Source organism: Phycodurus eques, chromosome 15, assembly GCF_024500275.1.
Source record: "Phycodurus eques isolate BA_2022a chromosome 15, UOR_Pequ_1.1, whole genome shotgun sequence".
In the NCBI taxonomy this organism is placed as follows: Eukaryota; Metazoa; Chordata; class Actinopteri; order Syngnathiformes; family Syngnathidae; genus Phycodurus; species Phycodurus eques.
This window is the reverse complement of record NC_084539.1, coordinates 17,105,408-17,120,446: the sequence shown is the minus strand read 5'-3', so window position 1 is coordinate 17,120,446 and position 15,039 is coordinate 17,105,408. Positions and strand designations below refer to the sequence as shown.

General features: G+C 42.1%; 1 protein-coding gene across 2 annotated transcripts; it reads left to right on the top strand.

Moving 5' to 3' along the window:
• The first annotated feature begins 7,591 nt into the window (after positions 1-7,591).
• LOC133413975 (Golgi phosphoprotein 3-like) lies at positions 7,592-14,792 on the top strand. 2 transcript variants are annotated; one of them, XM_061698944.1, is made up of 5 exons: positions 7,592-8,001; positions 8,413-8,544; positions 10,663-10,777; positions 10,959-11,119; positions 11,251-14,792. In XM_061698944.1, exons 1-5 carry the CDS (start codon positions 7,792-7,794, stop codon positions 11,512-11,514), a joined length of 882 nt encoding a protein of 293 aa, XP_061554928.1. In that variant the 5' UTR covers positions 7,592-7,791; the 3' UTR covers positions 11,515-14,792. The 2 variants fall into 2 exon arrangements, with proteins under 2 accessions (XP_061554928.1, XP_061554929.1); XM_061698945.1 differs by lacking the exon at positions 8,413-8,544.
• Positions 14,793-15,039: the final 247 nt, after the last annotated feature.

Genomic DNA, 15,039 nt, shown 5'->3' with positions numbered 1-15,039 from the left:
GAACTAGTAGTTTGTTATTCCAAAAATATATACTTCAAAAATAAAGCCCCTAATAAACACTTTTGGAAAGAAATTATTTCCTAACGACTACCGACTCACTCTGCATGGAAGCAGAATAAAACGAGCATCAGTAAAAAGTTCAAATGAGCTAGCGTCACACTAACAAGTCCAGCTGTTACTTGACTTGTCGCGTTGATGGCTTCACTTTCCACTATTGTGTCTGCACACACGCATGTCTGTGCACCTGCAAACATTAAACACACGTCGGCGTTACATGTACGTCGGCTTGCTCAGCGGCAGCACGCGGGACCTGCGGAGGGATCCCATTGTGCAAAACTTCCTGTCGAGTCCTAAAGAGGGAAAACAGAGGAAAAGGAGGATCACAGGGAAAAAATCTTTTTAAAGTAAAAACACTCAAGTGATCTGACTGCAATGAAAAGTGGAACAAATTGCCAATTATTCGAAAATAACTTAACAAATGATACAATGAACTCATTTAGTCAAGGAGAGAGAAAAAAAAAAAAACATGGTCCATTGACTGATCCGTGAACTTGATACATGACATTCAATGCTCACATTGTCTCAGCTGCGAGGCATAAAAGGGCTTCTTTCAGGCGTGACCATAGGCTCATTGTGGTGTTTATTATTCGTGTCGCCTTCAATGGCACAAAGGCGAAGCACTTCCCTTAATTGTGCAGCATATGTCGGCCCCGGCGATGTTTGGTCTGTGATGTCAAAAAAATGTTCACCGTTAACTTTCTGACGCTTGCGAGACACTCGTTAATCTCGCAAGACTTCAGTTTGAAAAGAAAAGATGAAAGAAAGGGCTAACTTTGCATTTTCTCGACACTTATTACATACTGATATTTGGTCTGTGATTTTCCACTGTAAACTACGTGACGCGTCGTCAAATGTCGTTAAAAAGGTCATTCGGTTCGGCGCCCAACATAAAATCGCACAAAATTTCCGAGCAAACACCACGCATGATGCGAAGCAATAGCGCTTATTAAGCAACAAACTTGTTTTTTTACGGTGTCATATTTTTCACACTCAACTTATTGATGCTCCTTAAAATGTCATAAAGTCAAAAACTTTGGAGTGAACGTCACGCAAACGAGACACAAACAAATCTTGCAAAAAACTTTGGATTTTTCTAAGCTTTTTTGTGACACTTATTACGCAATGATGTTTTGTCTGTGATGTCACGTCAAAACGTCGTAAAAGGTTGTACAGTTTGGAGTTGTAAATGCAGTAAATAAAATCTTACCAAACTTTAGAGTGAGCATCACGCGGGACGTGAGACACTAGCACATCTTACACAATAATATTTTGTCGGTGATGTCACATTTTTCACCTTCAACTTCCTGATGCGCCGTAAAACGTCGTCAAAAGGTCCGAAGCTTTAGAGTGAATGTCACGAGTGATGCGAGACGCTAACAAATCTTGCGAGACTTTTGCACTTTCTTATACTTTTTTGTCACATTTTTCACCCTCAACTTCTTGATGCTCAATTGAATGTTATGAAAAGGTCTGAAATACGGAGTGAACGTCACGGTGACACTAGCAAATCTACATTAGCATTTTCATTACAAAATTTTCATTACCCTTATAATGCGACAATTTTCTGACCGCACTGTCAAAAATGTTCACCTCTGACTTTCTTATGATCCGTTGCAATCTCTGGTCTGAATGACTACAGGCCTGTCGCTTTGACATCTGTGGTCATGAAGTCCTTTGAACGTCTCGTGCTGGACCACCTCAAGAGTGTCACAGGTCTCCTGCTGGACCCCCTGCAGTTTGCCTACCAATCGAACAGGTCTGCGGATGATGCAGTCAACATGGGACTGCACTTCATCCTAGAACACCTCGACAGTGCAGGGACCTACGCGAGGATCCTGTTCGTGGACTTCAGCTCAGCGTTCAACACCATCATCCCTGAACTCCTTTCAACCAAGCTTCTCCAGCTCAGCGTCTCACACAGCAGGTCAGGCTGGGGGAGGCCACCTCATCCACACGCAGCATCAGCACTGGGGCGCCCCAAGGTTTGTGTCCTCTCTCCGCTGCTCTTCTCTCTCTACACGAACGACTGCACCTCAGCGAACCAGACTGTCAAACTCCTGAAGTTTGCAGATGACACCACTGTCATCGGCCTCATCGAGGACGGTGACGAGTCTGCATATCGACAGGAAGCGGAGCGGCTGGAGCTGCGGTGCGGCCGACACGACCTGGAGCTGAACACGCTCAAGACTGTAGAGATGATCGTGGACTTCAGGAGGCATCCTTCGCCACAGCTGCCCCTCACGTTGTCCAGCTGCCTTGCGTCAACCTTCAAGTTCCTGGGAATTACAATCTCTCAGGACCTGAAGTGGGCGACCAACATCAACTCCGTCCTCAAAAAGGCCCAGCAGAGGATGTACTTCCTGCGGCTTCTGAGAAAGCACGGCCTGCCACCGGAGCCGCTGAGACAGTTCTACACAGCGGTCATCGAAACGGTCCTGTGTTCTTCCATCACAGTCTGGTTTGGTGCTGCTACAAAAAAGGACAAACTCCGACTGCAACGGACAATCAAAACTGTTGAAAGGATTGTCGGTACCCCCCAGCCCACCATTGAGGACTTGCACGCTGCCAGAACTAAGACAAGGGCGTGCAAAATCCTCTCGGACCCTCCGCACCCCGGTCACCAGCTCTTCCAGCTCCTTCCCTCAGGTAGACGCTACCGATCAATGCAAACTAGAACTAGTAGACATTCCAACAGCTTCTTCCCTCTTGCGATCAACTTCTTAAACACCTAACCTATAATTCCATTACAACAAGCTGGAAATTATTTTGAATTTTTTTTGACTTGAGTTCGTTGTCACATTTCTGTGGGGCCAATTATGTATTACTCGTGCACTCACTGTAGTTGTCTCGCCATGCTGCACTATTTGCATATACTGGCCACTCATGCCAGAGTAGCATCTGCTCCATTTGTTTTTTGTTTTCTGTCAATGTCTTTATGTGTCCAAAGTGTTCTGTAAATTGACTGTCTGTTGTACTAGAGCGGCTCCAACTACCGGAGACAAATTCCTTGTGTGTTTTGGACATACTTGGCAAATAAAGATGATTCTGATTCTGATTCTGAATGTTATGAAAAGGTCGCACCATTTGAAATTTGACCTAAGTAAAGTAAAAAAATAAATTAAAAAACGTCACTAATTTAAAAAAAAAAATATGCTCCACTTATTACGCGACAATGTTTTGTCAGTGACGACTAAAATGTTTACTCTCAACTTCCTAATGTGTCATCGGACGGTATGAAAAAGGTCCGAAACTTCGGAGTGACGAGTGACGTTAGACACTAGCAACTCTTGCAAGACTTCAGTACTTTTGCACTTTGGGGTGCTTTTTGCGACACTTACTCCGCAACAATGTTTTGTCAGTGCGGTCAAAAAAGTTTACCCTCAACCTCCTGGTGCTCCATTGAATGTTGTCAAAAGTTTGTATAATTAGGAGTTTCGACCTAAATAAAGTAAAAAGGAAACGTCGACATGAACGTCACATGTGACACGACACACTGGCAAATTGGTATATTACACTCTAGCGTCATCACATCTACCCGACATCATCAATACATCAAAAATGTGTACATCATTTAATTTTAAGGGTAATGTTGTAAAATGAATTCAAAAGTGATTTGGGATCATAGTTTGGATTATATTTAGGATTAAATCTTTTAATATAAGCAATTATTTAAAAATAATTTAGGGGGTGGGCGTCCATTACTCGAAAATTATCACAATTTGCATTGGGGCTCGGTCGCTAACCCCTGTGAAAAGTCTGGGTTCACTGTTTTGATTTAATGTCTTAAAATTAACAATAGTAAACTTTGTTTTACACTTGTACGACAGTGAAGAATGTTGATTAGTGTGGGAAAATTGTCATGGATCAAGTTGGACCATTGATGTTTTCCTGTATTTAGTTCATACGGGATCCTTGGATGCACCCTTAGCTTTATTGCAGAGAGCTTCTGTTTCACCTTTCATAAATCATCCATGGATAAAACCTGCATATGTAAGCTTTTATTCTCCCTCTGCGATAGGCTTCTTGTCTTGTGTCGTTATTGCAACAAGCTGTGGGAAATCTGGGGTGTTGTTTGGACCGAACATACGATCCTGACTCTGCTTTATCTCAAGTTAACGTTGGCTTTCTGAATATTATCCACCATTGAACATAATTATGTCCCCACTCTCCAGCGCCACACACTTTTTGGAGCTATTTAGAGATTCTCTAATTCACTTACAGCCGGGAAACTGTAAGCAATGCTCTCTCATTCTGTCTCCTTGGGGTGCTGTCTTAAAAGAGCCTTCACATGTGTGTGCATGTGTGCGCGTGTGTATGTGTGTGTGTGTGTCTTACATAGGAAGGGGGCACCAGGGGTCAAGCCTTTTGCCCACTCCTGAGACAGGAAATGGCTCCAATATGGGGGGCCTCCGTGAAAGCTCCGGGGAGCCATTGCGGGCTCCTCGTCCACCCCAGATCTCCATCGACATCAGAGGGAGCGCAGATGACCTAAGTGAAAAATACAGATGTTCTGCTCAGCCCATTTGAAACCATAGAGGCCTTGCTGGGCTTAACGGGGATATCACGTTTAATTCAAAATGACAGCCACGACAAAGAGGATGAGCGTCTTTTTTATTTTATTTTATTGTTTTTACTTTTATTTAACTAGTTGAGAAGAAAAATCTCCTTGGAATAACAATTTCTGGATAATCTCTAAAAATTAGTACAAAAAGACTGATAATCGGGCTGATTTGTGCCAAATCAGAATCAGAATCAGAAACAGCTTTATTTGCCAAGTATGTCCAAAACACACAAAGAATTTGTCTCCGGGAGTTGGAGCCGCTCTAGTACGACAACAGACAGTCAATTTACAGAACACTTTGGAGACATAAAGACATTGTAAAAAAAAAAAATAATAAATAAATAGTCACTGAGCAGTAAAGGGTTGCTAGTTATCTGGTAATGCCGGTACTTTTTTTTTTTTTTTTTTTGACAATTGTGCAAAAAAAATAAATAAATGCAGAGTCCTCTAGCACTTAGAGCAGTTCGAATGACTAATATTGCAATAGTCCGGTGCAGTGACCATTGTGCAAAGGGCGCTGAGACTTCAAGGAGTGTATGCGGTTTAAAGTGACGAGTAGTGCGATCATCTGGGACAATGATGGTTGTGCAAATGTTACAGATACTCCTCAATCAGTGTGCAAATGGAGCAGATGCTACTCTGGCATGAGTGGCCAGTATATGCGAATAGTGCAGCATGGCGAGACAACTACAGTGAGTGCACAAGTAATTCCGCCTTTTGAGGAAATTTTGGCAAAGCTCTAAAAGATGATACTGAGCGAATATCCTGGGGTGTTGGGTGTGTTAAGAGTAATTCTTCTCCCCCAATCTGCTCAGAAAACCATTGAGGTCGACAATCGCAAATGTTAAACTTGTTCAATATGTACGATGGTCAACACAAAGTCGGGCCGAGCCACGGACTCTGTGATAGTGACGTGAAACGGAACGATAACCGTTTTAGTGGAGTCCACACACATCAATAATCAAGACGATTTGAGCCCGATACCCCCACTTCCGATAAAAGTCAGAAAAGGCCCAGTTGTCGAATGTCTCTAAAAGATTATCCTAAACAATTATCCTGGGTTGTGCAGTGTGTTAAGATTGATTCCTCCTCCCAGATCTGTTTGGATAATGCTCAAAGTCAGAATTCGTAAACCTGGTCAATATTTACGATGGCAAATCGCCTGTGTAGTCACTATGGAGTTGGGCTGAGCGATTGCAACATGAAATGGAACGTTAGCCACTTAAGTGGGCTACAGTGAACCCCCTCTGTTCGCGGGGGATAGGGACAGAGCGAATAGGTACAATTATTCCGTTCCCCCAAAAAATCTGTGAATAGGCAAATGCACGAATGCCAAACCACGAATATCCGAGGTATCACTGTAAAATAAACACTGATAACCGTCAACCTCAAGTTTGATTTCCCCCGTTGGGAGGCCTGATTATCGGATGTCTTTGAAAGATTATCCTGAGCGATTATCCTGTGGTGTTGGGTGTGGTAAGAGTGTTTTTTTTTTCTTATTGACCTACCCAGAGTCAAGATGAAGGGAATTATGAACAGTTCTGGAAAGCAAAGCAAAATGTCAGGAAATGCCTACTAGAGCGGCTAAACTTTATTTGGGGTGAACCAGAGGCACTTTGAAGGAAATTATTAAACAAGGACTTTAAGTACAAGATTGTCAAATATTGGGAAAATGACATGTATGCAAGATATGTGTGCTGACTCCCATTTAACATGAGTTCAAATGGGATTAGTTAATTCTAAACTCAGCCACACCCCCAGTTATAAGAGGGTGTGCACACTTGTGCAACTATGTTATTTCAGTTGTTTATTTTGACTTCCCTCTCTTGAAGATCTCTTGTTTTTTTCAATTGAGTTGTATAGGTCATAAGTCATTAAGGTCATTAATGGTCGAAAGTTATTATTACCTCGGACTCATTTTTTTTATATCATAAAAAAAAATCTGGCATTTGAGAAGTGTGCACACTTTTTGTATAGACTGTAGGTCTGGTGCGTGAGTACTTTTGCCATCTCTGAATGTTTGTCCACAAACAAACAGACGGGGAAAAAAAACTTGGTCGGAGTCCAAATTGAGCCAAAGTGAAGTGGGGGACATTTTTGTGGAGGTTACTCATTACTCACTGCGTCATCTTAGGCGGTGGAGCGCTGCAAAATGAAAGAACGAACTGGTGAAGAGTGACACCTAATCATAGCAAACGCACGTCACGGTGGGTCAGAAAAGCATACAAATACGAAACAACAACAAATACAAAAAGACAGAAGAGAACCTGAAAATAATTTCCCATCATCTTCTTGAGGAATCAGCTTTAAAGAAGAGCAAAATAAATTATTTCACGGATGGATGGAAACAGAGTGCCACCATGTGTTCAAAGACGGTTAATACATGCTCCAGTTGACTAAGAAATGTTTGGTTGCTTATTTAGCTACCTACACGCGGAGAGGGCCGAGATGTAAGGAAACGAGTGTCTACATGTTTACACGATAATCTACAAGCACAATATACAAAATTGTTGAATTCTTTTTATATCCATGTATCCATTTTCAAGATATATAATACTGTACTAAATATAAAATCTTTCATTTTACTAAATATAAAAATCTTACACTCTCCTTAAACTAAAATCTAATCTAAAAATCTTACTTTCTACTAAATCTGGACATTTTACACTCTAGGTAACCTAATATATATATATGTTTTTTTAACATGACGTTCCCGAGTCAAGAAAATAAAAACAATTATAAATATATTTTATTTTATGATTGACTTCATACCGCTTCGTAAGTTTTAACTATCTTATATGTGTATTTTCTTTCATAAAGAATAAGGAAGTCTCTTTTTTTTTTTTGTGGGAACTCGAGCTGGGTTTTAGGATTTCCGAGAACAGTGAAGGCAACAACAATGCGTTCACGTTCCGTTCAGGCCAGCATTCAACAACGTCACCCCGCAACCCCCCGCCCTCTCCACCATGTTGGACGGATCAGGAAGTGGGCTGAGTGAGTCGGAGAAGCTCGAATCCCGAAGTCTGAGCTCCAACGATTGCGGCCGTCTCCATTCGCCCCCCTCCGCACAAATTCCGCCACTTGTAACATTCGGCGTACATGCTGGGCGGCCTCCCGCTCGCTCGAGGTAGCCACTTTTGTCCGGATTCGACCGTTTTGCAGCGCCAGATATGGCTTCTCTGACTCAGAGAACCTCGGGCCTCGTCCAGCGGCGGACCGAGGCCACCCGTAGCGCCGCCGCCGACAAGGAGAGGGAACCCGACGGGGAGGAGGAGGACGCGCGACGCGGCGAGGAGGACGAGGACGACAAGGGGGACTCGAAGGAGACCCGACTGACGCTCATGGAGGAGGTTCTGCTCCTGGGCCTCAAGGACCGAGAGGTGATTTTGCTTGGTTTTCTTCAAAAACGTCATCGAGCTCCTCAGTTAGCTCCTTAGCTAACGAGACGTTAGCAAATGTCAACAAAGCTAACTTTAGCATTCTCTTCGTTGCTTTTCTTCCCGACGACAGCGCGTGAACAACAACCGTGACAACAGGGCCTTAAATCTCGACACTATGCACAATGCGTGACTGCTGTGTTCACTATTTTAATCATAAATGCCTCGTTATTTCGTTACTTCGATACTTTTCTTGACAACTTGCCACATCTTACGTGACTTTCAACCAACACGTCAGCGAACGGGCAAACAAGCGTACATTTTCTTGCTGTTTTTCCTTCCTCTCGCTCCTGCTCGTCGTCGTCTTTCTCCCCCCTCCTCCTCCTCTTCCAAATTCAACCAACTCTTCTTTAGGGCTACACGTCCTTCTGGAACGACTGCATTTCGTCCGGCCTCCGAGGCTGCATGCTGATCGAGCTGGCTCTCCGGGGGAGGCTACAGCTGGAGGCCTGCGGCATGAGGAGGAAAAGTCTGCTCTCGAGAAAGGTGAGAGCAGACAGGAGGCAGTCTTTCAAAACCTAAAGACATCGCCAATCCGTGTTCAGCTACCTAGGACGGTGGTCCTCAAAATGGGGTCTCTGAGCTGGAGCTTGGGGGTCCACAAAGTTGAATGTATTATTATTTCAATAATTGATTAACCCAGCGCTTTCTTTTCAATTAATCTGAATGGGGGGGGGGGGGGGGTACATTTTGCATTCCTTTATTTTAAAAACAGGACATTATTTCAAATTGACAATGCAGAAAATGAACAAAGTGAGTTCAGTTACTGGTTTGGTGCATCAAATGTCAGAAAATAGGCAAGCATTTAGAAAATTGTTTTCCAAAGGAAAAGCGGATGTTTGCAAACGACTTATTTTGATTGAACACAAAGGTAATCAGTCTGCTTTCATGGAGGACTACAGAAATCTCAGAGTATTTACTTGACATGTTGAAATTCTGAAGATTTGGAAAGTTTCAAGTTAAACAATGTCCGAAAAATTAATCGATTATCAAAATAGTTGTGTATTAATGAGGGTGCAACAACAACTAATGGATGATCAAATTAGTTAACAGCTATTTTACAATTAATTAATTGTTGTTGCACCTCTCTTTTTTTTTTTCTTCTTGTTTACTGAAAATGGTCATTGGCGTGCACTTAAAGTATAAAGTTTTAACTATACCACCATGGCGCCAAAGTGCTTTATGATGTTCACAATCATTCACCCATTCATTCACGCACACATTCCTGCACCAATGGGCGGCTGCTGCCATGCAAGGCGCTTCCACTGAGAGCAATTTAGGGTTGAGCATCTTGCCCGTGGACACTTCCACAGCGGACATTCAGAACCGGGACTCAAACCGTCGACCCTTCGGTCACTGGACACTGTGTGTTCAAAAATGACCTGGGTAATCATGTTATTAGGCTAACAATTTGCAAATATTATTTTGTATATGTAGGGGAGAAAATGGGGGGGATACAATACCTACATTTTGTTAGCCTAAAAGCATAGATGCCTAAGTCATATTCGAACATTTTCAGAAAATACAAATTCGACAAATAAGAGTCCAGCTGCCTTGATGCAACATTTGCGAATTACCGTGATGACTGACAATTTATACAGACATAAAGAAAAAACAAATATTTTTGCTAGCGCATTGGTATTTTTCATTGATACTGTGACACAAAGTTAAAAGTGACTAATGCATTTGTGCAGTTAGGCTAATGGCATAGTTGCACAAGTCATATTCTGTTTTCTGAAAAAAATAATAAAATTCAACAAACAAGATGAGTTGCCTCAATTCAACCTTTTCGAATTACCAAGATGTCAAAGACTGTGAATCTACACAGACCTATGGAAAAAAACAAAACATTTTAGCAAGCACTTTTTGTTTTTTTTATTGACAGTAAGTTGAAAATGACTTAATCGGTTATATTGTTAGCCTCATTGCATAGTTGCCTCAATCATATTTGAACATTTTTGGAAAACAAGAAAAGTAATAAATTCAATAAACAAGAGACCAGTTGCCTCATTTCAACTTTTTAAAATGTATTTATTATTGATATTGTGACAGTAAGTTAATGATAACTAAGGCAATTATGCTATTAGGCTAACGATATGGGGACCGGGAAACCAATAAAACAAACACACTAAACCAATCACAGTACTCCTCCCCATCATAGCTTTGGGCCAAATCAAAGATCTGGTATTTGTGTACAATTGACTAAATAGGTAGATAGACAGACAGGTACGTTATTCATCCCCATGGGGAAATTCAGTGACCCGCCGTAGCTCACATACAGATAAAAAGACATTGCAGACACGTTCAAAACTAATTTTCGAACTCATTAGTTACCAAACATTTTCTCGTCCGTAAACATGAAAAGGTCTCAGTCTTAAGTCTGGGCTTCCTTAAGGCAGCAGAGACATTGCTGTGGTGGACTTCAAATGGTCGCCGTGTGTGACGGTGGATCTGCGATCGCCTGTCACGCTCGAGAGTCTCTGTGTGGCCGTGAGGCGCGTAACCCACATAGTGCCAGTTGTTCCTGCTTAGCCAGAATGTGAGCGACCTTGTTCAAATACGCCCCACGCCAGTGTTTTTCTTTCCTTTTCTGTGTTTGCCAAGGTGATTTGCAAGTCCGACGGGCCAACCGGAGATATGCTTCTGGACGAGGCCTTGAAGCACATTAAGGAGACGCAGCCTCCCGAGACTGTGCAAAGCTGGGTAGAGCTGCTGAGCGGTGAGGCGCACGGGACTGAAAAATTTTAACATAAATGTGGCTTTTATTTATTTATTTATTTATTTATTTATTTATTTATTTATTTATGTATGTATGTATGTATGTATGTATGTATGTATGTATGTATGTATGTATGTATTTATTTATTTTGGGGTGATCACTTTTTAACTCATCCTGTCAGGAGAGACCTGGAGTCCCTTCAAGCTGCACTACCAGCTGAGGAACGTCCGGGAACGTCTGGCCAAAAACCTGGTTGAGAAAGGTGTCCTCACCACAGAGAAACAGAACTTTCTGCTTTTCGACATGACCACGCATCCGCTCACCAACAGCACCATCAAACAGGTAAAAAAAAACTACCTTTAAATGTGTGCAATGAAGCTTGAGAACTTTTATAAAGATCACTGCCACCTCCCACAATAGACAAATTTATCAAATTAGATAAATTCCCATATTTTTCCTTTTCGTGCTGTCAGAGGCTGGTGAAGAAGGTCCAGGACTCTGTTCTGGAGAAGTGGGTGAACGACCCTCACCGCATGGACAAGCGCGTGCTGTCTCTGATTCTGCTGGCGCACTCGTCGGACGTGCTGGAGAACGCCTTCGCGCCTCTCCAGGACGAGCAGTACGACCTGGGCATGAAGAGGGTGCATACGCTCCTGGAGCTGGAGCCCGAGAAGGAGAGCGCCAAGCCCGGCGCCAATGAACTCATGTGGGCTGTGGTGGCCGCCTTCACCAAATGAGGAGGAAAAACACATATTTTTGTTTTTCAGTTTATTTTTGTTTTGTTTTGTTTTTTAAGCGAGCGATGCAGTTGGACCCTGATTCGTTATTGGAGGACTTCAAATGAGACTTTAAAGAGACAATCTAATTCAGGTCAGGGGGGAGCCATTTTGTGCGGTCCACGTTGTTGTTAGTATCCCAGTGCAAACCCCGTTGGTGGTGGGCTTCACCTGGTTCAGGTTAGGGTCAGATTGGGAACTGAAGGGGACACTACAGGACACACAGAAGGAGAAAATGGCTGCTGTCGCCATGGTGACTCAATGAAGGAAGCTTCATCTTCCTGATCCCGTGCAGAACATTCAGCCAATCAGGAGGCGGACGACTACAGATAACCGTTTGAGCATATCGTCCATATGCTTGTTATCCAGCTGAAGGTCCATGTATGTGTACGCTCTTTGTTCTCACAAGTAACATAATTCAGTGCACCACAACTAGGGATCTTGGAATTGCATTGAAATGAGTTGAGGAGCTTCATTTGGACAAAAGTAGTGCTTTGCCACCATTTTGTGGCATCTATAGACAATTCTAAACCTTTTGGAGGGGGTCAGTGACGAATAGTGGGGGAACACTGTACTGCCTTCCGCTACTGTATGACGTTTGAGCACTTTGGGATACTAGTAGGACTGTTATTAGTGAGGCAAAGCTAGTGGGCATTTTGGTATTGTTAGTAGGGTCTAGGACATGCCAACTAGTTGACCCTCGTAGTGTTACCACTAGTGCAACAAAGTAGTTTTCAACTAAGGTTTAGTTGCGTACCAGTAAGCCAAAAGTGGCACTTGTAGTGGAAAAAACGTTTCTAGTAAGACACAATCGTTCTACTAGTGCACTGAATTGTCTTACTCGTGAGGTCAAAAAGCGTACTAGTGCATGGATCTTATGCTGGATATCAAGGATCTCGAATAAACATATATTCAAATGCTTAAAAGCTGTTTGAGCATTTATTCAATATCCATGCTATCCAGCTTATGGTTGTACTTGGTGGCCAAAAGTGGCAACCGTAGGGGAAAATACTTTACTTGTAAAACACAGTCACTCTATTAGTGCACTCTCGTCGTTCAACTAGTGCCCTGAATTGTTTTACTCGTGAGAATAAAGAGCGCACTAGTACATAGACCTTGGACCTCGAAAAAATGCTCAAACGGCTGCCCATAGATGACCTTTCCCATGATGCCGCTCCCTGGTGGTGGTGTTTATTGTATAATTTTTTTTCATTTCAATTTTCCCTTCACGGCATCTTGAGATACACAATTGGGCGTCCACTTCTGCATCTCGTAGTTTGCCATTCATCAAGTGTTTTTGCGCAGCTCCGTAGGTAGTCCGTGAAAGGGAGTGTTCACCCCCTCGAAGATATAGAAAAAAAATATTGAAATATTTTATCTTCAGCTACAGACGACGAGTAAGTCATTCCACAGAGTGGTGAGGGTCAGCCCGATCTCGCTCTCTTTAAAAGCTATTTACTTTCTTTGACGCATTCGTATAAGCGGCTGTGAACGCGCGTGCCTCGCTGTGATGTTTGTTTAGTCGAGGTAGTCTGCCTTTTTTTCACGTGCTAACCGCTTCGAGGTGATAAAACGGAACCTCCAAAGTCCAACACAACGCAGCACCTCCTCCCCATATAAAATGAAATCAACCAACAATGTTACAGGTGGATCTCAATAAATTTGAATATATTGGAATAGTTCATTTATTTCAGTAGTTCAATTCAAAAAGTTACTCGTTCATTAAACAGAAAGTTTTTTTTTTTTTTTAGTTCTAATTTCCTAACAAAAATAAACGATTTCATATTGTTTCATGATTCTGTATAATACAGTATTCCATAAGGTCCGAGCCCAGTCGCGAATAGCAAAAAAAAAAAAAAAAAAACGCAAGTAATTTACACTATAATTGCCTATAGATGCCATAAGATGCGCCAAAGCACTACATTTCTATTAGAGAGGGCTTTGGCTCTATCTTGGGGGATCTTTTAAAATCAGTTTATCTAATTATTATTATTTTGTAAATAACTGGGCAAAGAAAATTCCCCAGAAAATCCGCAAATAGGCAAATTCACGAGTAGCAAATCGTGAGTCGGAATGGGAACACTATCAGAGTTTTACTATTTCAATTAACCCACTAAAATATTTTCTATGGTCTAATTTATATCAATGAAACCTGTATTGTTGAACACAAAACAAAAGTGCATGTTACAGCTAGCATGAGAAGCTAACATAGCAACTAGCTAGCCCACATTTTTACTCCAAGCAGACTGACTCGAATGCCCGACAGTAGTTGCAGGAGATCTAGTTTGAAGCTTTTTGTTGGCAAAAAGAAACAAAAGCTGAAAACAGGAAGTACAAACCTACCAAAGTAAAAGCAGTAATACTGGTTATCACTGGATGAAAGTACTTGGACACAGAAGGAGCCTTTTTTTGGATTTGGAATGCCAACGGTTACATTCAGTACATATAAAATCGAATGTACTGGAAAACAATATGTGCGTGAAACAAAGTGCATTTTGGGTGCTAGCGTGAGATGCTAACAGCTAGTCTACGTCTTGACTTGCTGCTGCTCGTGAAATAGAAGGACTCCGAGGGGGGGTGGGTCCTATAAAAACCCTCAGACGCTGTCTTTCGAGTTCTGAATGTTAAACATTCTGTCAGGCAAAATCAACCGCTTGCATTATAAAAACGGAACGCGTGTAACACAACGTGCACAGGGCGGCTAGTGCAAAAAGCTAATGTAGCTAGTCTAGGCAAATTTTCCTAAACTTTTTGGGACTTTGGAGGTTCTGCCACTGTACTTTATTTTCATTTTTAGGGTTGTTTTCTGGGAGGGAAGGTTGAGGGGGGTTGTTTCCTTTTTTTTTTTTTTTTTACATCAGCGTAAACTCTATGAAGAGGCCCAACGAAGTTAAAGATCAACGAAAGGGACCTCATTTTTGTGTTTGTTATATGGTGCAGGGTTGAGAAAAAGAGGTTAAGAGGATTTCCATTTGTTTGTTGGCATTTATATCCTTCCATTCCCGCACCGCAACATCCAAAGGTGAAAGAAAGACGGAACAAAGGGCTGTTTGCATGCAACAGGGAGATGTAGCTCCACAAGAAGACTGCGTCGTCTGTGTAATAATTCTGATTATTCGTCGTTTTATGTGTTCAAGCTAACGGAATTGTACACACAAAAAAAGGGATCTTCTCTTTCTGTCCTCTCTCTCTGTATGCTTTTGTATTACCACATGAAAATAAAGTAAAGGATTCTTTAAGTGCCTGAATTTAGCTCACATTGCTCTGGTGCTTTCTTTGATAATGAGAACTAGATACTTCGAAAAAACGTCTGTGGAATGCCGTTTGACCATTCCATATCCTTGACATCCATCTTAAGGTCCATGTTTGTACTAGTGGACTCCTTGTCCTGACAATTTCAGCACACTAGTAGAATGACTTCCTGGTAATGTTTTGTTCCCTCACCCCCACCCCCACTACTAGTGCCACTTTTGGCCTACTACTACA

Bases quoted from the DNA above. Each gene is read 5' to 3' on its own strand.
- LOC133413975 (XM_061698944.1), top strand. From the start codon at position 7,792: ATGGCTTCTCTGACTCAGAGAACCTCGGGCCTCGTCCAGCGGCGGACC. The intron at 8,002-8,412 runs GTGATTTTGCTT...ACTCTTCTTTAG, and splicing joins TGGGCCTCAAGGACCGAGAG to GGCTACACGTCCTTCTGGAA. The intron at 8,545-10,662 runs GTGAGAGCAGAC...GTGTTTGCCAAG, and splicing joins AAAGTCTGCTCTCGAGAAAG to GTGATTTGCAAGTCCGACGG.